At 45.5% G+C, this 26494-nt stretch overlaps 1 protein-coding gene across 2 annotated transcripts in view; it reads right to left on the bottom strand.

Annotated features, from left to right (window-relative positions):
* Positions 1-26494, bottom strand: part of LOC112255918 (autophagy-related protein 2 homolog A) — a 47088-nt gene that overhangs the window by 1276 nt on the left and 19318 nt on the right. For both annotated transcript variants that reach the window (XM_042325938.1, XM_042325939.1), the window contains exons 25-39: positions 24849-24919; positions 24670-24746; positions 17021-17191; positions 16692-16818; positions 16287-16513; positions 7515-7744; positions 7246-7381; positions 2139-2363; positions 1796-1982; positions 1467-1632; positions 1305-1374; positions 1118-1200; positions 911-1032; positions 573-727; positions 136-291 (exon numbers count right to left, since the gene is read on the bottom strand). In XM_042325938.1, the coding sequence (XP_042181872.1) occupies positions 136-291; positions 573-727; positions 911-1032; positions 1118-1200; positions 1305-1374; positions 1467-1632; positions 1796-1982; positions 2139-2363; positions 7246-7381; positions 7515-7744; positions 16287-16513; positions 16692-16818; positions 17021-17191; positions 24670-24746; positions 24849-24919 (2203 nt within the window). The remainder of the gene's footprint in view (positions 1-135; positions 292-572; positions 728-910; positions 1033-1117; positions 1201-1304; positions 1375-1466; positions 1633-1795; positions 1983-2138; positions 2364-7245; positions 7382-7514; positions 7745-16286; positions 16514-16691; positions 16819-17020; positions 17192-24669; positions 24747-24848; positions 24920-26494) is intronic.

The following is a 26494-nucleotide window of genomic DNA, read 5'->3' as shown; positions in this document are numbered from 1 at the left end:
GCAGACAAGAGGTAAGATAAGAGGAAGATACGTTTTCAAATGAAAGTGCTAAGCCTTTTGTTGTTGCTATTATCCTACAGGGGTTGACTTAAATTCACTTTTATTGATTGATTTGTTGATCAGTAGAACACGTACTTCTCTGACGGTGTCATAGGCCTTAGCTACGCCCTCTCTGAGGTCGGCAGGCTGGTGGGCGCGGCGCGGCCGGTTGGAGGGCGGTCGGCCCTCTGTGATGTAACGGTTCAGGGGGGGCGTTGGGGACAGGATGTCGTACACCGTCTCCGCTGTGGCCTAGAGGAGAAACCGCAGGAATATTACAGCACTTCAGGAGAGTAAGGCACATCATAGCAATGGAGGAACCTGTATTACTGGTCCCAGTGGCTTCTACCCATACGGTTGCTACTAGTCATTCAGTTCTTTCCTACATGAGGTAGGTATGCTAACCTTTTGGCCACAATCTATGACATGTGACTGTAAGGTTAGTGTATAGGGTGTGGTACATAGGATGCATTGTTTCAACAGTCTGTAGCCAGCTGATCTGTCTGTGGTTAGAGTTCAGAGGTCAGTAGTACCTGTATGGCCTGCACCAGTCTGTTGCTGAGCTCCAGAGCAGCAGAAGCAGTGGAGGTGCCGAAGGACGCTGCCCCCCGCTGGAGGCCCCGGATAATGCGGCCGTCCCGCCTGTACTGCTCTATGGGCATCCAGAACAAGTCCCTCACTCCGTGGACTAGAGAGAGAAAGTTACACAAAAAACAAATGAGATCAACACTAAATGAGGTTGTGAGAGTATGCTAGCTATAACCACACTGCAAGAGAACAATTCTATTACTCAGGAACTACTAAAGGGACAATAGCAAAGAAGCCAAGAAACAAAGATCACCAAACAAGTGACGTCCTGTCCTGTACTTACACAGCTGAACTACAGAGTGCATGGGGCCTAGACCTCCCAGAATGCCCGGCAGCTGGTTCTTCCTGATGTCTGTCAGCCACTCAGTGACAGCGTACTGAATCACCTTATCTACACCTAGAAGTCTGTAAGGAAGAGATATTAGAGAAAAGCGTTATGAAAAAGACACTTGCTTCAGACTAGAGAGAAACAGAGTTCGTGTTGTTGTACCCGTGTCGGCAGCAGAGTCTCTTCAGCTTCAGCTCAGAGCAGTTCAGCTGGGCCAGACCAATAAGAATCCCAGCAAACGTCCCCTAGGAAACAATCACATAGCAAATGTCACGTGTGTGACATAACAAAATATAACCACAGAGATGAGTTCACTGTGTTCGTAGTTAAATGTTCTTTGTCCTTTCACCTGCTCAATGACCACATGCTTGCCCTGGTAGTCCAGCCAGATGGGCACTTCAGAGGTGAAACGGAACTCCCTTCCAAAGAGAAGGAAAGACAACGTATACATAATGTCCACACATTCTAAATAGACTGTAGATTTACTCTTTGGGAGGATGAAGTTAATTACCGGAAGTAGATTGGCTGATCAGTGGAAGAGGTGGAGCCAGCGGACGAGGAGCTCTGCTCGCTATAGGTGGTTTCTACAGAAGTGGTGAGGTCAGGACCCAGACCAGCAGTGGTCTCCGTGCCACTGACCCCATCCTCAGCGGGCTTCTGGGAAGGGTCTGTCTTCACTGTGAGAGGAAAGAGAGAAAAGAGAAAATTAAGAAAACGGGAGAAAGTATCAAGTGGGTGAGGAGGAGATACATGACACAGAGCACCATGTATGATGTTCTTCCTGATCCATGTGACTCTACTTATTATGTAGCGTACAGAGAACACAGTGAATGTGCTCACTCTCAGCTACAGGGTCCACAGGCAGGTAGGGGTTAACTCCAGCAGCCAGACTACTGAAGAAATCCTTCAGGAAGAACAAGGCATCCTGGTCGATGTTGAGTCGGAGGGGGAGTAGGCTCACTCTTAAACAAGACTCTGGACCACCTACACCAGAGTCTGGACACACCTGCAGGGCCTTCACTGTTAACTGGGACACACAGACAACACATTAGATAGGATTACAACAAACCAATCTCATAGAAAACTTTAGAATTCCCTTGGAAATGAGAATCATTAATAAGAACAGATTTTCACAACGGAAAGGAAATAATGATAAATGGCTTTAAAAAGCCTCTTCTCTCACCATGTTGGAGTGTGTCCTGCGTGGCATGCTCTCGCTGGTGTACAGGTAGAGGAACTTGTTAAGCTGGGACGAAGCCAGGCGGTCGCGTACCTCCAGCTCCTGAACAATGAACACCTGGCGGGACAGAGGCTGTTCCCCCACAGCCCCGACCCCAGGCCCCTCTCCCTCCAGAGCCGGACCAGACGCAGACACCACCACTGGGTAGGACTCGTGTTGGAAGCTCACCTGGAACAGGAATGACATATTTAACTAAATGGTTGTAAACAACTAGTGGAGCTTTTTGCGTTTGTTATGTGGCTTTTTGCGGTCTCCACAAAAGGACTGGTTGACACTTATGCTACACTTGAACTGAACATATCCTTATGATGGGGAAAATGAATTAGCTTTCTAGTTTGTACGGAGAAAAGAATCAAAGGCAAGTACTGTAAGGACGGACACACCTTGCACACACATACTTTTGTATATATAGGACATCCCTTCAAATGAGTGGATTCAGCTATTTCAGCCACACCCGTTGCTGACAGGTGTGTAAAATCGAGCACACAGCCATGCAATCTCCAAAGACAAACATTGGCAGTAGAATGGCCTTACTGAAGAGCTCAATGACTCTCAAGGTGGCACCGTCATCCTTACTGAAAAGCTCAGTGACTTTCAAGGTGGCACCGTCATCCTTACTGAAAAGCTCAGTTACTTTCAAGGTGGCACCGTCATAGAATGCAGGTGCTTCTACACCTGCATTGTTGCCATTTGGGGTTTTAGGCTGGGTTTCTGTACAGCACTTTGAGACATCAGCTGACATCAGTGATAAATTCATGAACTTCTTTGAGGAAAAGATTATGATTATTAGAAAGCAAATTACGGACTCCTCTTTAAATCTGCGTATTCCTTCGAAGCTCAGTTGTCCTGAGTCTGCACAACTCTCCCAGGACCTAGGATCAAGAGAGACGCTCAAGTGTTTTAGTAATATATCTCTTGACACAATGATGAAAATAATCATGGCCTCTAAACCTTCAAGCTGCATACTGGACCCTATTCCAACTAAACTACTGAAAAAGCTGCTTCCTGTGCTTGGCCCTCCTATGTTGAACATAATAAACGGCTCTCTATCCACCGGATGTGTACCAAACTCACTAAAAGTGGCAGTAATAAAGCCTCTCTTGAAAAAGCCAAACCTTGATCCAGAAAATATAAAAAACTATTGGCCTATATCGAATCTTCCATTCCTCTCAAATTTTAGAAAAGGCTGTTGCGCAGCAACTCACTGCCTTCCTGAAGACAAACAATGTATACAAAATGCTTCAGTCTGGTTTTAGACCCCATCATAGCACTGAGACGGCACTTGTGAAGGTGGTAAATGACATTTTAATGGCATCGGACCGAGGCTCTGCATCTGTCCTCGTGCTCCTAGACCTTAGTGCTGCTTTTGATACCATCGATCACCACATTCTTTTGGAGAGATTGGAAACCCAAATTGGTCTACACGGACAAGTTCTGGCCTGGTTTAGATCTTCTCTGTCGGAAAGATATCAGTTTGTCTCTGTGAATGGTTTGTCCTCTGACAAATCAACTGTAAATTTCGGTGTTCCTCAAAGTTCCGTTTTAGGACCACTATTGTTTTCACTATATATTTTACCTCTTGGGGATGTTATTCAAAAACATAATGTTAACTTTCACTGCTATGCGGATGACACACAGCTGTACATTTCAATGAAACATGGTGAAGCCCCAAAATTGCCCTTGCTAGAAGCATGTGTTTCAGACATAAGGAAGTGGATGGCTGCAAACTTTCTACTTTTAAACTCGGACAAAACAGAGATGCTTGTTCTAGGTCCCAAGAAACAAAGAGATCTTCTGTTGAATCTGACAATTAATCTTAATGGTTGTACAGTCGTCTCAAATAAAACTGAAGGACCTCGGCATTACTCTGGACCCTGATCCCTCTTTTGAAGAACATATCAAGACCATTTCAAGGACAGCTTTTTTCCATCTACGTAACATTGCAAAAATCAGAAACTTTCTGTCCAAAAATGATGCAGAAATATTAATCCATGCTTTTGTCACTTCTAGGTTAGACTACTGCAATGCTCTACTTTCCGGCTACCCGGATAAAGCACTAAATAAACTTCAGTTGGTGGTAAATACGGCTGCTAGAATCCTGACTAGAACCAAAAAATTTGATCATATTACTTCAGCGCTAGCCTCTCTACACTGGCTTCCTGTCAAAGCAAGGGCTGATTTCAAGGTTTTACTGCTAACCTACAAAGCATTACATGGGCTTGCTCCTACCTATCTCTCTGATTTGGTCCTGCCGTACATACCTACACGTACACTACGGTCACAAGACGCAGGCCTCCTAATTGTCCCTAGAATTTCTAAGCAAACAGCTGGAGGCAGGGCTTTCTCCTATAGAGCTCCATTTTTATGAAACGGTCTGCCTACCCATGTCAGAGACGCAAACTCGGTCTCAACCTTTAAGTCTTTACTGAAGACTCATCTCTTCAGTGGGTCATATGATTGAGTGTAGTCTGGCCCAGGAGTGGGAAGGTGAACGGAAAGGCTCTGGAGCAACGAACCGCCCTTGCTGTCTCTGCCTGGCCGGTTCCCCTCTTTCCACTGGGATTCTCTGCCTCTAACCCTATTACAGGGGCTGAGTCACTGGCTTACTGGGGCTCTCTCATGCCGTCCCTGGAAGGGGTGCGTCACCTGAGTGGGTTGATTCACTGATGTGGTCATCCTGTCTGGGTTGGCGCCCCCCCTTGGGTTGTGCCATGGTGGAGATCTTTGTGGGCTATACTCGGCCCTGACTCAGGATGGTAAGTTGGTGGTTGAAGATATCCCTCTAGTGGTGTGGGGGCTGTGCTTTGGCAAAGTGGGTGGGGTTATATCCTTCCTGTTTGGCCCTGTCCGGGGGTGTCCTCGGATGGGTCCACAGTGTCTCCTGACCCCTCCTGTCTCAGCCTCCAGTATTTATGCTGCAGTAGTTTATGTGTCGGGGGGCTAGGGTCAGTTTGTTATATCTGGAGTACTTCTCCTGTCCTATTTGGTGTACTGTGTGAATCTAAGTGTGCGTTCTCTAATTCTCTCCTTCTCTCTCTCGGAGGACCTGAGCCCTAGGACCATGCCCCAGGATTACCTGACATGACTCCTTGCTGTCCCCAGTCCACCTGGCCGTGCTGCTGCTCCAGTTTCAACTGTTCTGCCTTATTATTATTCGAACATGCTGATCATTTATGAACATTTGAACATCTTGGCCATGTTCTGTTATAATCTCCACCCGGCACAGCCAGAAGAGGACTGGCCACCCCACATAGCCTGGTTCCTCTCTAGGTTTCTTCCTAGGTTTTGGCCTTTCTAGGGAGTTTTTCCTAGCCACCGTGCTTCTACACCTGCATTGCTTGCAGTTTGGGGTTTTAGGCTGGGTTTCTGTACAGCACTTTGAGATATCAGCTGATGTACGAAGGGCTATATAAATAAATTTGATTCTGATGTAAGAAGGGCTTTATAAATACATTTCATTTGATGCCACTTTTCCAACAAGTCAGTTTGTCAAATTTCTGCCCTGCTAGAGCTAACATGGTTAGTTAACCCCCAACCGCCACAACATGGTTAGTTAACCCCCAACCGCCACAACATGGTTAGTTAACCCCCAACCGCCACAACATGGTTAGTTAACCCCCAACCGCCACAACATGGTTAGTTAACCCCCAACCGCCACAACATGGTTAGTTAACCCCAACCGCCACAACATGGTTAGTTAACCCCCAACCGCCACAACATGGTTAGTTAACCCCCAACCGCCACAACATGGTTAGTTAACCCCCAACCGCCACAACATGGTTAGTTAACCCCCAACCGCCACAACATGGTTAGTTAACCCCCAACCGCTACAACATGGTTAGTTAACCCCCAACCGCTACAACATGGTTAGTTAACCCCCAACCACTACAACATGGTTAGTTAACCCTCAACCACTACAACATGGTTAGTTAACCCTCAACCACTACAGTGGCATAAATGTTCTATCACCTCTGTCACATTCAGGTCTTATGTCTTTATTACCACACACTCACATTATGGTTAAAGGAAAACTCCACCCTAAAAAACATGTTGGTATTTGTTTCGTTAGTCCATTGTTTATATAGTCCCAAAATGTTTTGCATGTTTTGCATGTCGGCAGGTGTATAAAATCGTGCAGACAGCCATGCAATCTCCATACTCAAACATTGGCAGTAGAATGTCCTTACTGAAGAGCTCAGTGACTTAAACGTGGCACTGTCATAGGATGCAAGCATTCCAACAAGTCAGTTCATCAAATTTTTTGCCCTGCTAGAACTGCCCAAGTCAACTGTAAGTGCTGTTATTGTGAAGTGGAAATGTCTAGGAGCAACAACGGCTCAGCCGCGAAGTGGTAGGCCACATAAGCTCACAGAACACCATGCACAATGCTAAAGCTCGCCGCCATTGGATTCTGGAGCAGTGGAAATGCGTTCTCTGGAGTGATGAATCACGTTTGGACGAATCTGGGTTTGGTGAATGCCAGGTAAACACTACCTGCCCAAATGAATAGTGCCAACTGCAAAGTTTGGTGGAGGAGGAATAATGGTCTGGGGCTGTTTTTCATGGTTCAGCCTAGAACCCTTAGTTCCAGTGAAGGGAAATCTTAATGCTACAGCATACAATGACATTCAAGACGATTCTGTGCTTCCAACTTTGTGGCAACAGTTTGAGGCAGGCCCTTTCCTGTTTCAGCGTGACAATGCCCCCGTGAACAAAGTGAGGTCCGTACAGAAATGGTTTGTCGACATCGGTGTGGAAGAACTTGACTGGCCTGCACAGAGCCCTGACCTCAATCCCAACAAACACCTTTGAGATTAATTGTAACGCTGACTGCGAGCCAGGACTAATCGCCCAACATCAGTGCCCGACCTCACGGCTGAATGGAAGAAAGTCCCCGCAGCAATGTTCCAACATCTAGTGGAAAGTCTTCCCAGAAGAGTGGAGGCTGTTATAGACCAACTTCATATTAATGCCCATGATTTTAGAATGAGATGTTCGATGAGCAGGTGTCTACATACTTTCTGTTATGTAGAGTACATACTCTCCCTACCTTGGTGAGCTGGATCTCCATGAGCAAGTTGTGTTGACGTCCACCACCTCCAGCCCAGCGCCACGAGTTCTGAGGCCGGGACGGAGCAGTGGAGCGGGACGGGGATCCACGCATCCCAGAAGGGGCAGAGCGACCCCTAGAGAGCGAGAGGGTAGGGGAGGAGAGGAGAGAGAGAGGGAGGGAGAAAGGAGCTTGATGATCAGTAAGAGAGAAATCTTCCAAATTCAAGTGCCTGTTGCTGGGTTGTGTGTACATGTGTGCATAGGGACCTGTTTCCATGCTGAGTGTGTGTAGACATGGCCTTGCCCCCGAAGTCTCTCCCTCCGTACAGATGCCAGACAACAGACACCTCTCGTAGCACCACCCTGCTCTCGGGGACAGGGAAGCGGCTGGGGGCCCGCAGCAGGTCAGAGCTGCCCCGCGGCCGGGAGAAGTGGCCCTCCCTAACCCTGATAGGACCCTCAGCTAGTACTGTCACAAGAGGCTCCCCGTCTCTGGGCTGGGGAGTGGGTGAATTAATGAACAGGTTTAGTACTTTATGTCACAATTAAATTCCATGTGAACTACAACTAATAGGAACACTGGGACAGGAAGTTAAAAGTGAGATACAGAGGACAGAAAAATATCAAATAAAAAGCAAGAGTAGAGAGAGAGTATAGAGAGAATATAGAAAGAGTATAAAGAGGGTATAGAGAAAGAGAGCGAGAATAGAGAGTAGAGAGTGTAGAGAGGGAGAGTGTATTAAGAGAGTGTAGAGAAAGTATAGAGAGTGTAGAGAAAGTATAGAGAGAGTAGAGAAAGAGTACAAGGAAAGAGAGTATTAAGAGAGAGTGTAGAGAGAGTATAGAGAGAGTATTAAGAGAGTATAGAGGGAGAGTGCATATAAAAAAGGAGCATATAGAGAGTAGAGGGAGATAAAGAAGAGAGTTTGTAGAGGGAAAGAGAGTATATCTATATATAGAGAGAGTATAGAGGGAGAGAGAGTATATCTACAGTGAGGGAAAAAAGTATTTGATCCCCTGCTGATTTTGTACGTTTACCCACGGACAAAGAAATGATCAGTCTATAATTTTAATGGTAGGTTTATTTGATCAGTGAGAGACAGAACACCAAAAAAAGCCAGAAAAAAAATGTTATAAATTGATTTGCATTTTAATGAGGGAAATAAGTATTTGACCCCTCTGCAAAACATGACTTCGTACTTGGTGGCAAAACCCTTGTTGGCAATCACAGAGGTCAGACGTTTCTTGTAGTTGGCCACCAGGTTTGCACACATCTCAGGAGAGATTTTGTCCCACTCCTCTTTGCAGATCTTCTCCAAGTCATTAAGGTTTCGAGGCTGACGTTTGGCAACTCAGATTTTCTATGGGATTAAGGTCTGGAGACTGGCTAGGCCACTCCAGGACCTTAATGTGCTTCTTCTTGAGCCACTCCTTTGTTGCCTTGGCTGTGTGTTTTGGGTCATTGTCATGCTGGAATACCAATTCATGACCCATTTTCAATGCCCTGGCTGAGGGAAGGAGGTTCTCACTCAAGATTTGATGGTACATGGCCCCGTCCATCGTCCCTTTGATGCGGTGAAGTTGTCCTGTACCCTTAGCAGAAAAACACCCCCAAAGCATAATGTTTCCACCTCCATGTTTGACGGTGGGGATGATGTTCTTGGGGTCATAGGCAGCATTCCTCCTCCAAACACGGCGAGTTGATGCCAAAGAGCACCATTTTGGTCTCATCTGACCACAACACTTTCACCCAGTTGTCCTCTGAATCATTCAGATGTTCATTGGCAAACTTCAGATGGACATGTATATGTGCTTTCTTGAGCAGGGGGACCTTGCGGGTGCTGCAGGATTTCAGTACTTCGCGACGTAGTGTGTTACCAATTGTTTCCTTGGTGACTATGGTCCCAGCTGCCTTGAGATCATTGACAAGATCCTCCCGTGTAGTTCTGGGCTGATTCCTCACCATTTTCATGATCATTGCAACTCCACAAGGTGAGATCTTGCATGGAGGTCGAGGGAGATTGACAGTTCTTTTGGGTTTCTTCCATTTGCGAATAATCGCACCAACTGTTGTCACCTTCTCACCAAGCTGCTTGGCGATGGTCTTGTAGCCTATTCCAGCCTTGTGTAGGTCAACAATCTTGTCCCTGACATCCTTGGAAAGCTCTTTGGTCTTGGCCATGGTAGAGAGTTTGGAATCTGATTGATTGATTGATTGCTTCTGTGGCCAGGTGTCTTTTATACAGGTAACAAACTGAGATTAGGAGCACTCCCTTTAAGAGTGTGCTCCTAATCTCAGCTCGTTACCTGTATAAAAGACACCTGGGGGCCAGAAATCTTTCTGATTGAGAGGGGGTCAAATACTTATTTCCCTCATTAAAATTCAAATCAATTTATAACATTTTTGACGTGTTTTTCTGGATTTTGTTGTTCAAATCAAATCAAATTTTATTTGTCACATACACATGGTTAGCAGATGTTAATGCGAGTGTAGCGAAATGCTTGTGCTTCTAGTTCCGACAATGCAGTAATAACGAACAAGTAATCTAACTAACAATTCCAAAAAACTACTGTCTTATACACAGTGTAAGGGGATAAAGAATATGCACATAAGGATATTGTTAAGGATATAAGGATATTGTTGTTGTTATTCTGTCTCTCACTGTTCAAATAAACCTACCATTAAAATTATAGACGGATCATTTCTTTGTCAGTGGGCAAACGTACAAAATCAGTAGGGGATCAAATACTTGTTTACCTCACTGTATATATAGAGAGAGTATATACAGTATCAGTCAAAAGTTTGGACACACCTACTTATTCAATGGATTATTTTATTTTTTTATCGTAAAAAAATAAAATGTTCAGCACCCTGTCTTTCAAAGATAATTTGTAAAAATCCAAATAACTTCACAGATCTTCATTGTAAAGGGTTTAAACACCGTTTCCCATGCTTGTTCAATGAACCATAAACAATTAATGAACATGCACCTGTGGAACGGTCATTAAGACACTAACAGCTTACAGACGGTAGGCAATTAATGTCACAGTTACGAAAACTTAGGACAATAAAAACTACTGACTCTCAAAAACACCAAAAGAAAGATGCCCAGGGTCCCTGCTCATCTGCGTGTACGTGCCTTAGGCATGCTGCAAGGAGGCATGAGGACTGCAAATGTGGCCAGGGCAATAAATTGCAATGTCTGTACTGTGAGACGCCTAAGACAGCGCTACAGGGAGACAGAATGGAGAGCTGATCGTCCGTGCAGTGGCAGACCACGTGTAACACCTGCACAAGATTGGTACATCCGAACATCACACCTGCGGGACAGGTACAGGATAGCAACAACTACCCGAGTTACACCAGGAACACACAATCCCTCCATCAGTGCTCAGACTGTCCGCAATAGGCTGAGAGAGGCTGGACTGAGGGCTTGTAGGCCTGTTGTAAGGCAGGTCCTCATCAGACAACACCAGTAACAACGTGGCCTATGGGCACAAACCCACCGTCGCTGGACCAGACAGGACTGGCAAAAAGTGCTCTTCACTGACGAGTCGCTGTTTTGTCTCACAAGGGGCGATGGTCATATTTGCATTTATCGTTGAAGGAATGAGTATTACACCAAGGCCTGTACTCTGGAGCGGGATTGATTTGGAGATGGAGGGTACGTCATGGTCTGGGACGGTGTGTCACAACGTCATCAGACTGAGCTTGTTGTCATTGCAGGCAATCTTAAAGCTGTGCGTTACAGGAAATACATCCTCCCCCCTCATGTGGTACCCTTCCTGCAGGCTCATACTGACATGACCCTCCAGCATGACAATGCCACCAGCCATACTGCTCTTTCTGTGTGTGATTTCCTGCAAGACAGGAATGTCAGTGTTCCGCCATGGCCAGTGAAGAGCCCAAATCTCAATCCCATTGAGCACGTCTGGGAACTGTTGGATCGAAGGGTGAGGGCTAGGGCCATTCCCCCCAGAAATGCCTGGGAACTGTTGGATCGAAGGGTGAGGGCTAGGGCCATTCCCCCAGAAATGCCTGGGAACTGTTGGATCGAAGGGTGAGGGCTAGGGCCATTCCCCCAGAAATGTCTGGGAACTGTTGGATCGAAGGGTGAGGCCTAGGGCCATTCCCCCAGAAATGTCTGGGAACTGTTGGATCGAAGGGTGAGGGCTAGGGCCATTCCCCCAGAAATGTCTGGGAACTGTTGGATCGAAGGGTGAGGGCTAGGGCCATTCCCCCAGAAATGTCTGTGAACTGTTGGATCGAAGGGTGAGGGCTAGGGCCATTCCCCCAGAAATGTCTGTGAACTGTTGGATCGAAGGGTGAGGGCTAGGGCCATTCCCCCAGAAATGTCTGTGAACTGTTGGATCGAAGGGTGAGGGCTAGGGCCATTCCCCCAGAAATGTCTGTGAACTGTTGGATCGAAGGGTGAGGGCTAGGGCCATTCCCCCAGAAATGTCTGTGAACTGTTGGATCGAAGGGTGAGGGCTAGGGCCATTCCCCCAGAAATGTCTGTGAACTGTTGGATCGAAGGGTGAGGGCTAGGGCCATTCCCCCAGAAATGTCTGTGAACTGTTGGATCGAAGGGTGAGGGCTAGGGCCATTCCCCCAGAAATGTCTGTGAACTGTTGGATCGAAGGGTGAGGGCTAGGGCCATTCCCCCAGAAATGTCTGTGAACTGTTGGATCGAAGGGTGAGGGCTAGGGCCATTCCCCCAGAAATGTCTGTGAACTGTTGGATCGAAGGGTGAGGGCTAGGGCCATTCCCCCAGAAATGTCTGTGAACTGTTGGATCGAAGGGTGAGGGCTAGGGCCATTCCCCCAGAAATGTCTGTGAACTGTTGGATCGAAGGGTGAGGGCTAGGGCCATTCCCCCAGAAATGTCTGTGAACTGTTGGATCGAAGGGTGAGGGCTAGGGCCATTCCCCCAGAAATGTCTGTGAACTGTTGGATCGAAGGGTGAGGGCTAGGGCCATTCCCCCCAGAAATGTCTGGGAACTGTTGGATCGAAGGGTGAGGGCTAGGGCCATTCCCCCCAGAAATGTCTGTGAACTTGCAGGTGCCTTGGTGGAAGAGTGGGGTATGTTTATTCCATGTGTAACTCTTAGAGGTAAACAAAAAAAGTCTATATACAGTGAGTGCAAACGAGGTAAGATTAGAGAGTTAAGGCAATAAAAAAGTAATTACAATATAGCAATTAAACACTGGAATGGTAGATGTGCAGAAGGTGAATGTGCAAGTAGAGATACTGGAGTGCAAAGGAGCAAGATAAATAAATAAATAAATACAGTATGGGGATGAGATCGGTAGATAGATTGGCTGTTTACAGATGGGCTATGTACAGGTGCAGTGATCTGTGAGCTGCTCTGACAGCTGATGCTTAAAGCTAGTGAGGGAGATATGAGTCTCCAGCTTCAGAGATTTTTGCAGTTCGTTCCAGTCATTGGCAGCAGAGAACTGGAAGGAAAGACGACCAAAGGAGGAATTGGCTTTGGGGGTGACCAGTGAGATATACCTGCTGGAGCGCGTGGTATGAGTGGGTGCTGCTATGGTGACCAGTAAGCTGAGATAAAGGTGGGGATTTACCTAGCAGAGACTTATAGATAACCTGTAGCCAGTGGGTTTGGCGACGAGAATGAAGCGAGGGCCAACCAACGAGAGCGTACAGGTCGCAATGGTGGGTAGTGTATGGGGCTTTGGTGACAAAACGGATGGCACTGTGATAGACTGCATCCAGTCTGTTGAGTAGAGTGTGGTAGGCTATTTTATAGATGACATCACCGAAGTCGAGGATCGGTAGGATGGTCAGTTTTACGAGGGTATGTTTGGCAGCATGAGTGAAGGATGCTTTGTTGCGAAATTGGATGCCGATTCTAGATTTAATTTTGGATTGCAGATGCTTAATGTGAGTCTGGAAGGAGAGTTTACAGTCTAACCAGACACCTAGGTATTTGTAGTTGTCCACGTATTTTAAGTCAACGCCGTCCAGAGTAGTGATACTGGACGGGCGAGCAGGTGGAGGCAGTGATCGGTTGAATAGCATGCATTTAGTTTTACTTGCATTTAAGAGCAATTGGAGGCCACGGAAGGAGAGTTGTATGGCATTGAAGCTCGTCTGGAGGCTAGTTAACACAGGGTCCAGAGAGGGGCCAGAAGTATACAGAATGGTGTAGTCTGCGTAGAGGTGTATCAGAGAATCACCAGCAGCAAGAGCGACATCATTGATGTATACAGAGAAAAGAGTCGGCCCGAGTATTGAACCCTGTGGCACCCCCATAGAGACTTCCAGAGGTCCGGACAACAGGCCCTCTGATTTGACACACAGAACTCTATCAGAGAAGTAGTTGGTAAACCAAGCGAGGCAATCATTTGAGAAACCAAGGCTGTCGAGTCTGCCAATAAGAATGTGGTGATTGACAGAGTCGAAAGCCTTGGCCAGGTCGATGAATACAGCTGCACAGTAATGTCTCTTATTGATGGCGGTTATGATGTCGATTAGGACCTTGAGCGTGGCTGAGGTGCACCCATGACCAGCTCTGAAACCAGATTGCATAGCGGAGAAGGTACGGTGGGATTCAAAATGGTCGGTAATCTGTTTGTTAACTTGGCTTTCGAAGACCTTAGAAAAACAGGGTAGGATAGATATAGGTCTGTAGCAGTTTGGGTCTAGAGTCACCCCCTTTGAAGAGGGGGATGACCGCAGCAACTTTCCAATCTTTGGGAATCTCAGACGATATGAAAGAGAGGTTGAACAGGCTAGTAATAGGGGTTGCAACAATTTCTGCAGATAATTTTAGAAAGAGAGGGCCCAGATTGTCTAGCCCGGCTCATTTGTAAAGGTCCAGATTTTGCAGCTCTTTCAGAACATCAGCTATCTGGATTTGGGTGAAGGAGAAATGGTGGGGGCTTTGGCGGGTTGCTGTGGAGGGTGCCGGGCAGTTGACCGGGGTAGGGGTAGCCTGGTGGAAAGCATGGCCAGTCGTAGAGAAATGCTTATTGAAATTCTCAATTTTTGTGGATTTATTGGTGGTGACAGTGTTTCCTAGCCTCAGAGCAGTGGGCAGCTGGGAGGAGGTGCTCTTACTCTCCATGGACTTTAGTGTCGCATAACGTTTTTGAGTTAGTACTACAGGATGCAAATTTATGTTTGAAAAAGCTAGCCTTAGCTTTCCTAACTGCCTGTGTATATTTGTTCCTAACATCCCTGAAAAGTTGCATATCACAGGGGCTATTCGATGCGAATGCAGAACGCCACAGGATGGTTTTGTGCTGGTCAAGGGCAGACAGGTCTGGAGTGAACCAAGGACTATATCTGTTCCTAGTTCTAATTTTTTTGAATGGGGCATGCTTATTTAAGATGGTGAGGAAGGCACTTTTAAAGAATAGCCAGGCATCATCTGCTGACGGGATGAGGTCAATGTCATTCCAGGATACCCCAGCCAGGTGAATTAGAAAGGCCTGCTCGCAGAAGTGTTTTAGGGAGCGTTTGACAGTGATGAGGGGTGGTCGTTTGGTCGCAGACCCATTACGGATGCAAGTGTAACCGATGTGAAATGGCTAGCTAGTTAGCGGTGTTGCACGCTAATAGCATTTCAATCGGTGACGTCACATGCTCTGAGACCTTGAAGTAGTGGTTCCCCTTGCTCTGCAAGGGCCGCGGCTTTTGTGGAGCGATGGGTAACGATGCTTCGTGGGTGACTGTTGTCTGTGTGCTTAGGGTCCCTGGTTCGAGCCCAGGTATGGGCGAGGGGATGGACTAAAGTTACAAAGTGATCGCTGAGATCTTGATTGAAAACAGCAGATGTGTATTTGGAGGGCGAGTTAGTTAGGATGACGTGTTTACGGATTTGGCCCGTGTTGTTTACGGATTTGGAATTGTACCTGGTAGGTTCATTGATAATTTGTGTGAGATTGAGGTATGACGGCTGCGTGGTCCCATGGTGTTTATACTTGCATACTATTGCTTGTACAGATGAATGTGGTACCTTCAGGCTTTTGGAAATTGCTTCCAAGGATGAACCACACTTGTGGAGGTCTACAATTTTTTTTTTGAAGTCTTGGCTGATTTCTTTTGATTTTCCCATGATGTCAAGCAAAGAGGCACTGGGATTGAAGGTAGGCCTTGAAATACATCCACAGGTACACCTCCAATTGACTCAAATGATGTAAATTAGCCTATCAGAAGCTTTTAAAGCCATGACATAATTTTCTGGAATTGTCCAAGCTGTTTAAAGGCACAGTCAACTTAGTGTATGTATGTAAACTTCTGACCCACTGGAATTGTGATAGTGAATTTTAAGTGAAAAAATGTTATATATATATATATATATATATATACACACACACACACACACACATATAGAGTGAGAGTATGGAGGGGGAATAGGGAGAGTATAGAGAAAGAGTATAGAGAAAGAGTACAGAGCGAGAACAGAGCGAGAGAGTACAGAGCGAGAGAGTACAGAGCGAGAGAGTACAGAAGCGAGAGAGTACAGAACGAGAGAGTACAGAGCAAGAGAGTACAGAGCAAGAGAGTACAGAGCGAGAGAGTACAGAGCGAGAGAGTACAGAGCGAGAGAGTACAGAGCGAGAGAGTACAGAGCGAGAGAGTACAGAGCGAGAGAGTACAGAGCGAGAGAGTACAGAGCGAGAGAGTACAGAGCGAGAGAGTACAGAGCGAGAGAGTACAGAGCGAGAGAGAACAGAGCGAGAGAACAGAGCGAGAGAGTACAGAGCGAGAGAGTACAGAGCGAGAGAGTACAGAGCGAGAGAGTACAGAGCGAGAGAGTACAGAGCGAGAGAGAACAGAGCGAGAGAGTACAGAACGAGAGAGTACAGAGCGAGAGAGTACAGAGCGAGAGAGTACAGAGCGAGAGAGAACAGAGCGAGAGAGAACAGAGCGAGAGAGTACAGAACGAGAGAGTACAGAGCGAGAGAGTACAGAGCGAGAGAGAACAGAGCGAGAGAGAACAGAACGAGAGTACAGAGCGTATAGAGAGAGCGTATAGAAACATAATGAAATAAAGATAGACTCACAGGTATACCCATCCCAGGAGCCTCTAGGATACAGAAGTCCTCGTTGTCCTCTGAACCATCAGAGCCCTCCTCTGACATCATATCCACCTGCACCTCAGTGGCTGTCGCTACCAGTCTGTCAAGCTTTGAGTCCTCCCCCTCAATGACAACTGGTGGGCGGAGCTTAGGGTCCTCCCCAGGAAACAGGTAGACTGAAACAGGTGAGCCCCGCGGGACAGTGGGAGATCCTAGGCATAGAAATGTTAATTTAGAAGACTCCATTTTTACAGTGAAAAGTAATATGCACTAGAAATAGGAAATACACACAGGAATAGCTAATGGCATCCATTTCATCTATCAAATGTACAGAAGGGATTTATAATTGGAGATATTGAACTACACTATCATTTAATACCCCCGTTTTACCTGAGTCCATATCCTCATCTGGATGGCTCCTCTCTGTGTCAATCAAAGCATCAAGGAGATCATACTGGTTGATCTCAGCAGTCTCAGCTGGAAGGCAGGGTGGCAAGGAGGCGGGACTTTCTGACAACTAAAACAAGTCAAATATAGACAGACAACAGATAGTTGAGAGGTTCAGATAGGCTCCTTTCCAGTCGCTCCAGTTTCATTTTCTTCAGTTGTTCTCACACAACGTTTATCTGAACAAACATACAACATCTGTTCCAGACCTTAAAGAAGGTAATATTATACTAGTTTACTAGTCTATTGGTCTACTGGCCTGTCTGTCTTACCGGCAGCTTCTGTCCAGCGATCTCAGTGAGTGATGTGTGTCGGGGGGGCGGGTGCAGGTCTCCCAGGGACACCAGGTACTGCAGCATGTTGACCAGGGCAGCACAGGAGTCAGCACAGGTGTGGAGGTGGACCACGTTGTTGGAGCAACGCAGCTCAAACAGAGGTTGGGACTAGGGGAAGAGATTGAAAGAAGGTGAGGGGATTGGAATAGAAATCAAATCATTTTTGTCACATGCGCCAAAAACAACTGGTGGACACTTTACCGTGAAATACTTTTTTTTACACGCAGTTGTGGAAAAAGTACCCAATTGTCATAATTGAGTAAAAGTAAAGATCCCTTAAAAGAAATTGACTCAAGTAAAAGTGAAAGTCCCCCAGTAAAATACTACTTGAGTAAAAGTAAAATCATTTTGTTTTAAATATACTTAAGTATCAAAAGTAAAAGTATTCATAATTTCAAATTGCTTATATTAAGCAAACCAGACGGCACACTACAGCACACAGACATCATTTACAAACAAAGCATGTGTTTAGTAAGTCCTCCAGAAGCAGTAATAAGTAGGTGTATTGGACCATTTCCCTGTCCTGTTAAGCATTCAAAATGTAACGAGTACTTTGGGTGTCAGAGAAAATAGAGTAAAAACTTACTTTCTTTACCAATGTAGTGAAGTAAAAGTAGTCAAAAATATAAATAGTAAATGAAAGTACAGATACACCAAAAAACTGCTTAAGTAGTACTTTAAAGTATTACTTAAGTACTTTACACCACTGCTTAGGGGCCTTTCCAATTCTGCAGATCATTAATAATGATACAAGCAAAATAGTAACATGAGGAATAAAATAAAATGCACATAAATGGAGCTTTATATAGGAAGTACTAGATCAATGTGGAGCTAAAGTAGGGAGAACAAGTATTTGATAACCTGCAAAATCGGCAGTGTTTCCTAATGTAATGTAGTCTGTCATTTTAAAATGCAAATTAATTACTTAAAAAGCATACAAATGTGATTTTCTGGATTTTTATTTTAGATTCAGTCTCTCACAGTTGAAGTGTACCTATGATAAAAAAAATTACAGACCTCTACATGCTTTGTAAGTAGGAAAACCTGCAAAATCGGCAGTGTATCAAATACTTGTTCTCCCCACTATACATGAAGACAGGGTAAAGTGACTAGGCATCAGGATAGAGATCTACATCAAATACCTTATTGTTATGTACATTGAGGCAGGATAAAGTGACTAGGCATCAGGATAGATAATAAGGTATTTGAGGTAGATATGTACGTAAAGGCAGGGTAAAGTGACTAGGCATCAGGATAGATAACAATAAGAGTAAGTTAAGAACAGAGCAGCACCAGCAAATGAGTGTAAAAAAGTGTGTGTGTGTGTATGTATGTATGTATGTATGTATGTATGTATGTATGTATGTATGTATGTATGTATGTATGTATGTATGTATGTATGTATGTATAGAAGTCGGAAGTTTACATACACCTCAGCCAAATACATTTAAACTCAGTTTTTCACAATTCCTCACATTTAATCCTAGTAAAAATTCCCTGTCTTAGGTAAGTTAGGATCACCACTTTATTTTAAGAATGTGGAATGTCAGAATAATAGCAGAGAGAATGATTTCTTTCAGCTTTTATTTCTTTCATCACGTTCCCAGTGGGTCAGAAGCTTACATACACTCAATTAGTATTTGGTAGCATTGCCTTAAAATTGTTTAACTTGGGTCAAACGTTCCTGGTAGCCTTCCACAAGCTTCCCACAATAAGTTGGGTGAATTTTGGCCCATCCTCCTGACAGAGCTGGTATAACAGTCAGGTTTGTTGGTCCCCTTGCTCGCACACGCATTTTTAGTTCTGCCAACAAATGTTCTATAGGATTGAGGTCAGGACTTTGTGTTGGCCACGCTAATACCTTTACTTTGTTGTCCTTGAGCCATTTCGCCATAACTTTGAAAGTATGCTTGGGGTCATTGTCCATTTGCTGTTGTTCTGGGATTGATTTGCACTTTTCACACCAAAGTACGTTCATCTCTAGGAGACAGAACGCGTCTCCTTCCTGAGCGGTATGAGGGCAGCGTGGTCCTATGGTGTTTATACTTGCGTACAATTGTTTGTACAGATGAATGTGGTACCTTCAGGATTTTGGAAATTGCTCCCAAGGATGAACCAATATTTTATCTGAGGTCTTGGCTGATTTCACCATGTCAAGAAAAGAGGCACTGAGTTTGAAGGTAGGCCTTCAAATACAAAAATACATCCACAGGTACACCTTCAATTGTCTGAAATTATGTCAATTAGCCTGTCAGAAGCTTCTAAAGCCATGACATCATTTTCTGGAATTTTCCAAGCTGTTTAAAAGGCACAGTCAACTTAGTGTATCTAAACTTCTGACCCACTGCAATTGTGATACAGTGAGTTATAAGTGAAATAATCAGTCTGTAAACAATTGTTAGAAAAATTACTTGTGTCATGCACAAAGTAGATGTCCTAAACGACTTGCCAAAACTATAGTTTGTTAACGAGACATTTGTAGAGTGGTTGAAAAACTAGTTTTAATGACGCCAACCTAAGTGTATGTAAACTTCCGACTTCAACTGTATGTGTATTTGTGTTGTATCGGATGGCAGGGAGCTTGGCCCCAGTGATGTACTGGGCTGTCCGCATCACCCTCTGTAGCTCTTTGCAGTCAAGGGCGGTGCATTTTCCATACCAAGCGGTGATGGAGCCAGTCAAGATGCTCTTGATGGTGCAGCTGTAGAACCTTTTGAGAATCCGAGTACCCACCCCAAATCCTTTTCAGCCTCCAGAGGGGGATGAGGCACTGCCGTGCCCTCTCCACGACTGTGGAGAGGTTCTTAGTGATGTGGCCGCAAAGGAACTTAAGCTCTTGACCTGCTCCACAACAGCCCTGTCGATGGGGTTCTCCCCTCTTTTTCCTGTAGTCCACGTTCAGCTCCTTGGTCTTGCTGACGTCGAGGGAGGTTTTGTTGTCCCAGCACCAAACTGCAAAGTCTCTGACCTCCTCCCTGTAGGCTGTCTCATCGCCATCGCTGATCAGGCCTAGTACCTTTGTGTTGTTAGCAAACTTGATGGTGTTGGAGTTCTACGTAGCCACACAGTCATGGGTGAACAGGGAGTACAGAAGGGGACTAAATACACACCCCTGAGGGGCCTCCGTGTTGAGGGTCAGCGTGGCAGAGGTGTTGTTGCCTACCCTCACCACCTGGCGTTGGCCCATCGGGAAGTCCAGGATCCAGTTGCAGAGGGAGGGGTTCAGTTTCAGGATCCCTAGCTTGGTGATGAGCTTGGAGGGGACTATAGTGTTGAATGCTGAGCTGTAGTCTATGAACAGGATTCTCACAGTTACTTCCCCTCTTGTCAAGGTGGGAGAGGGCAGTGTTTAGTGCAATTGAGATTGCATCATCTGAGGATCTGTTGGGGCAGTATGCGAATTGAAGTGGGTCTAGGGCAGGCCTGGGCAATTATTTTCCATGGAGGGCCACATTAGAATATATTTTTGCCATCGAGGGCCAGAATCATATTACAGGATTATACATCATATGTATGACTATGTTGACAGATATATCTACTGTAAATCACATCCAGATATGGTACTTTTTTTACATGTTTTAACATGCACAGAAATAAACCACATCCATGTTCTCCTTTTGGTAGGTATTTTCATTATTAAACATGCAATGAGATACATTGAAGGAAAAGTACACTGTGCATTCAGCACCACAGACAGAACTCTTGTTAATGGGTATGCACAAAAAGACAAGAAAGAGAGCTCAACATTATATTTAAACTACTCAATCAGTGTGAGGAGTGAAGTCTGATTGACATTGACTAGAGCAGTGAAAGTATAGTTTCTGATGTTGCTATGCGCAGGATTGCTGAGAGGTGAGAGTCAGTAAGAGATGATCTGTGCCTTGACTTATATTTCATCACTGAAAATGTCTTCACATACATGGGTTGAACCAAACATCTTCTGAACATAACTCCTAATCTTGGGAAGTTTTGTTCATCGAGAGATGCATAGAACCTCGGCAGTGACATTGTTTTGAGTACTTCTCTAAGCATCAGACAGAAGATCGAGTTGCAGGTCAGTGGGAGCGTTATCCACATTAAAGGTGAAAGGAGAGGAAACCAACAGCATGTCATTTTCCAACACTTTGAAATCCTTAAAACGACGAGAAAACTCACCGTTCAAAGCACACAGCAGTGATGTATACTTCTCCCGCTGGTCATCTGTTAGGGAACAGACTAGTAGTGTCGGAAGGTTGGTGAGATTGTTGGCTTCTACTTGGTGGGTCAGGAGGAGTAATTTTCCCTTGGAGGCTTTGACAAGGCTGTACATTTGATGTGCAAAAAAGGCCCTTCCCTTGTAGTTTGGAATTCAGTTAATTCATGAGGGCCATGATGTCCACGGCGAAGGAAAAAAATCAGCCAACCATTCTTTATCTTGCAGTTCATTTTCAAAAACTCAGCAATCTCCGACTTCAGGTCCCACACCCTTTTAAGCACCTTCGCCATCTCACGTTTGTGTTGTAGGGGAGATCTGCATGACCCGACTCGGTCTCACTGTTAGAAGAGACAAACTGCCTGTGGTTTAAAGATTTCTATTATGAAGTTTACCACTTTAGTGACTGTATCCACAACATGGCTCATTTTCAGAACACATTTACAGAGAACCTGCTCATGAATAATGCAATGCAGGAAAATAATTTTCTGATCCTGGTTCAGCTCATCTACTTGATCTTGTATCCTTTTCAAAGGACAATGTTTTTTCCTGTCGAGTTTGGGCACCCATCAGTGGTCACACTGGATAACTTTTCAAAACTCAGTCCCAGCTTTGCCACACACTTATTAACCTCCTCCAATAAATCTTTCCCTGTGGTTGTGCTCTTCATTGACTGCACTGAAGCAAGCTCCTCTGTAATTTCAAAGTCTGAGGTTATGTCTCGTAAGAATATCAACAACTACACCACTGCTCTCATCCAGGGCCAAGGCCGGGCGCCTGCAGGCTGACTCCTTGGTGCAGCTGGCTTCAGAGTTAAGTGGGCGGGTGTTAAGAAGCGCGGTTTGGCTGGTCATGTTTCTGAGGATGCATGACTCGACCTTCGCCTTTCCCGATACCGTTGGGGACTTGCAGCGATGAGACAAGATTGGAATTGGATCGCAATTGGATATCACAAGAAAGGGTTTAAAAAATAAAGACAAAAAAAAAAGAACAAAAAGAAATTGATCTAAATAAATGTCCATGAATCACTTGCCAGCTGGTCTGCTCATGCTTTGACAACGCGACCTCGTATTCCATCTTGCCCGGCAGCGAGACCCAGTGTTGTATTCCTCGAAGCGAGCAAGTAGCCTAGTGGTTAGAGCGTTGGCCCAGTAACCGAAAGGTTGCTGGATTGAATCCCCGAGCTGACAAGGTAAAAATCTGTCATTCTGAACAAGGCAGTTTACCCACTGTTCCCCGATAGGCCGTGATAAGATTTTGTTCTTATCTGACTTGCCTAGTTAAATAAAGGTTAAATCAAAAATAAAATCACAGGACATCTCATGGGTGGGTTTGCCTTTGTAATTCGTTATTGTCTGCAAGCCCTGCCACATATGACGAGCATCAGACCCGGTGTAATCGGGTTCCACCTTCCTCCTACTGTATATTTAATGGCCCCATACAGCTCACATATCATTGCACCTGTAAATAGCCCATCCAACTACCTCATCCGCATATTGTTATTATTTTTTTCTCCTTTGCACCCCAGTATCTCTACTTGCACATCTTCTGCACATCCATTACACCAGTGTTTAATTGCTAAATTGTAATTACTTCGCCACTACGGCCTTACCTCACGGCCTATTAATTGCCTTACCTCCCTAATATTACCTCATTTGCACACACTGTATTTTTCTATTGTGTTATTGACTGTCCGTTTGTTTAATCCATGTGTAACTCTGTTGTTTGCGTCGCAGTAGTATATTCATTTATTTTTTTACCACTTTTATCTCTCCAATTTCGTGGTATCCATCGCTGCAACTCCCGCACAGACTCGGGTGAGGAGAAGGTCGAGAGTCATGCGTCCTCCGAAACACAACCCAACCGCACTGCTTCTTGACACAACACACATCCAACCCGGAAGCCAGCCGCACCAATGTGTCGGAGGAAACACCGTACATCTGGCAACCTGGTCAGCGTGCACTGCACCCGGCCCGCCACAGAGTCGCTAGTGCACGATGAGACAAGGATATCCCTGCCAGTCGAAACGTCCTTAACACGTAACAAGCTGGGCCAATTGTGCGTTGCCCCATGGACCTCCCGGTCGCAGCCGGCTGTGACAGAGCCTGGGCTCGAACGCAGAATCTCTGGTGGCACAGCTAGCACTGCGATGCAGTGCCTTAGACCACTGCGCCACCCAGGAGGCCCTGTATTCCATAGTTTTTGGTTTGGATACGTTCTTATAGTCACTGTGGGGACGACATAGTCTTTGCACTTATTGATGTAGCCTGTGACTGTTGTTGTAAACTCCTCAATGCTATCCAATCATTTCTATATTGAGCGCATCACTGATATCACTGGAATGGAATCATGGTCAGATTTACCAAAGGGATGACGAGGGAGGGTCATGTATGCGTTTCTCTGGGTAGAATAAAAGTGGTCTGGAGTTTTAGCGCCCCTAGTGGCACAGGAGACGTTGGTAGAAGCGAAGTAGGACAGTTTTAATTCTAAAGTCTCCACCCACCAGAATCGCTGCCTCTGGGTGAGCGGTTTCTTGTTTGTTTATGGCCCTATAAAGTTTGTTGAGGGCCAGAGTGGTGTTTGCTTGGGGCATGATGTCGACAGCCGTGGTAATACGAATGAGAACTCTTGGTAGATAAAAGGGTCTGCAGCTTACCATGAGGTATTCTATATCAAGTGAACAAAAGTTTGAGATTTCCTTCCCACTGGAAGCAGTACACAAGTTGTTATTTATGGAGAAAGGCACCGTCCGATCCTTCCGCTGCATGGAGAATCCACAGAGTACTACGTGCATTGCGTCATCATCCAGCTACGTTCCAGTAAGACATAATATTGCAGCTTTTCAAGTCTCTGACAGGAGACTCTCTGCTCTGACAGGAAACTCTCTGCTCTGACAGGAAACTCTCAAAAAAAAGCTCATAGGTCTTATTCTCGAGTGACTGGACATTTGCCAATAGAATGGAGGGGAGCACCATTCGGTTCTCTCTTCACCTTAATTTCACCAGGACTCCTGCATTGTTTTGGTGGCTCATGGAACAGTGTCTGGTATGAAGAGCTGTGGTAGTTGAAGTTGTATTTGAAGTCGAAATCGAGGTTACTAACTGTCGATCTGATGTCCACAAGCATTTCGGGACACCCGCAAGAACATCTGCTAAATATGTGTATGTAAATATTAACATTTGATATGTGATAGTATGAACTTTTTGTACAAAAAAAGATAACAAAATAAAACTAATTAGCAAAGTTTGGTTAGAACTCGTAAGATGTCACCCTTCTCCGTCCGGCGTCATCTCACTGGCGAGGAGAAGAGGTAAGAACTAAAGAGGCCGTAGATTTGAGTTCAAACACACCGACAGATGTGTAATCACATAAAATTGTCAGGCTAAGAACTTACCAGTTTCCCTATATCACTGCCTTTCCATGTGGTGATGGCCAGCTCTAGCAGATCAATATCCAGAACACACACATAGTCTGAGGAGAGAAAGAGCGAGAGAGAGAAAGAGAGAGCATTAGAACTGTAAACACACTCAGATGTAGATGTACACACACGGTACAGTTAATTATGTGTCATACCTCGTCTCAGGTCCACTACGTCACTTTCACACTTATCAGAGAGAAACAAGGCAGAATCATCCAGGATAAACCTGAGGAGGAAATACCATCACAAACTTCAATAGCCAACTATTAGGTTATTCCTAACCCCCCCCCGTCCCCGTCCCTCAATTCTACACATTTCTAATCAAACATTATTTTTTTACATGCGCTAAGTACTGTGAAATGCTTACTTACAAGCCCTTAACCAACAATGCAGTTCAAGAAAGAGTTTAGAAAATATTTACTAAGTAAAAAATGAAATAAAAAGTAACACAATAAAATAACGAGGCTATATACGGGGGTACCGGTACCGAGTCAATGTGCAGGGGTACAGGTCAGTCGAGGTCATTTGTACATGTAGGTAGGAGTAAAGTGACTTTGCATAGATAATAAAAACAGTGAGTAGCAGCAGTGTAATGTAAATAGTCCGGGTAGCCATTTGATTAGCTGTTCAGGAGACTTATGGCTTGGGAGTAGCTGTTGTTAAGGAGCCTTTTGGAACTAGAATTGACGCTCTGTTAACGCTTGCCGTGCGGTAGCAAAGAGAACAGTCTATGACTTGGGTAACTGGAGTCTTTGACAATATTTTGGGCCTTCCTCTGACACCGCCTTGTATATAGGTCCTGTGCTTGGCCCCAGTGATGTACTGGGCCGTATGCACTACCCTCTAACGCCTTACGGTCAGATGCCGAGCAGTTGCCATACCAGGTGATGCAACCTGTCAGATGCTCTCGATGGTGCAGCTGTAGACCTTTGAGGACCTGGGGACCCGGGGACCCATGCCAAATATATATTTTTCTCCTGAGGGGGCAAATGTGTTGTCGTGCTGTCTTCATGACTGTCTTGGTGTTTGGACCACGAACTTGAAACTCTTGACCTGCCCCACTACAGCCCCGTCGATGTGAATGGGGGCATGTTCGGCCCTCCTTTTCCTGTAGTCCACGATCAGCTCCTTTGACTTGCTCAAGTTGAGGGAGAGGTTGTTCTCCTGGCACCACACTGCCAGGTCTTTGACCTCCTCCCTATAGGCCGTCTCATCATTGTCGGTGATCAGGATTACCACGGTTGTGTCGTCAGCAAACATAAAGATGGTGTTGGAATTGTGCTTGGCCACGCAGTCGTGGGTAAACAGGGTGTACAGGAGGGAACTAAGCACACACTCCTGAGAGGACCCCGTGTTGAGGATCAGCGCACGCAGATGTGTTGTTAACTACCCTTACCACCTGGGGGCGGCCCGTCAAGAAGTCCAGGATCCAGTTGCAGGGGGAGGACTTTACCTTAGTTTTCTTGGGCACAGGGACTATGGTGGTCTGCTTGAAACATGTAGGGATTACAGACTCGGTCAGGGAGAGGTTGAAAATGTCAGTGAAGACACTTACCAATTGGTCCACGCACGTCTGAGTACACGTCCCGGTATTCCGTCTGGCCCCGCAGCCTTGTGAATGTTAACCTGTTTAAAAAGTCTTGCTCACATCGGTTACGGAGAGCGTGATCACACAGTCATCCGGAACAGCTGATGTTCTCATGAATGCTTCAGTGTTGCTTGTCTCGAACCGAGCATAAAAAGTAATTTAGCTTGTCTGGTAGGCTTGTGTCACTTGCCACACCAGGAGAGCATCAGAGCC

The sequence above is a fragment of the Oncorhynchus tshawytscha genome, linkage group LG08 (assembly GCF_018296145.1).
Source record: "Oncorhynchus tshawytscha isolate Ot180627B linkage group LG08, Otsh_v2.0, whole genome shotgun sequence".
In the NCBI taxonomy this organism is placed as follows: Eukaryota; Metazoa; Chordata; class Actinopteri; order Salmoniformes; family Salmonidae; genus Oncorhynchus; species Oncorhynchus tshawytscha.
The sequence above is the reverse complement of the archived record's forward strand: the minus strand, read 5'-3'. Positions and strand labels throughout refer to the sequence as shown.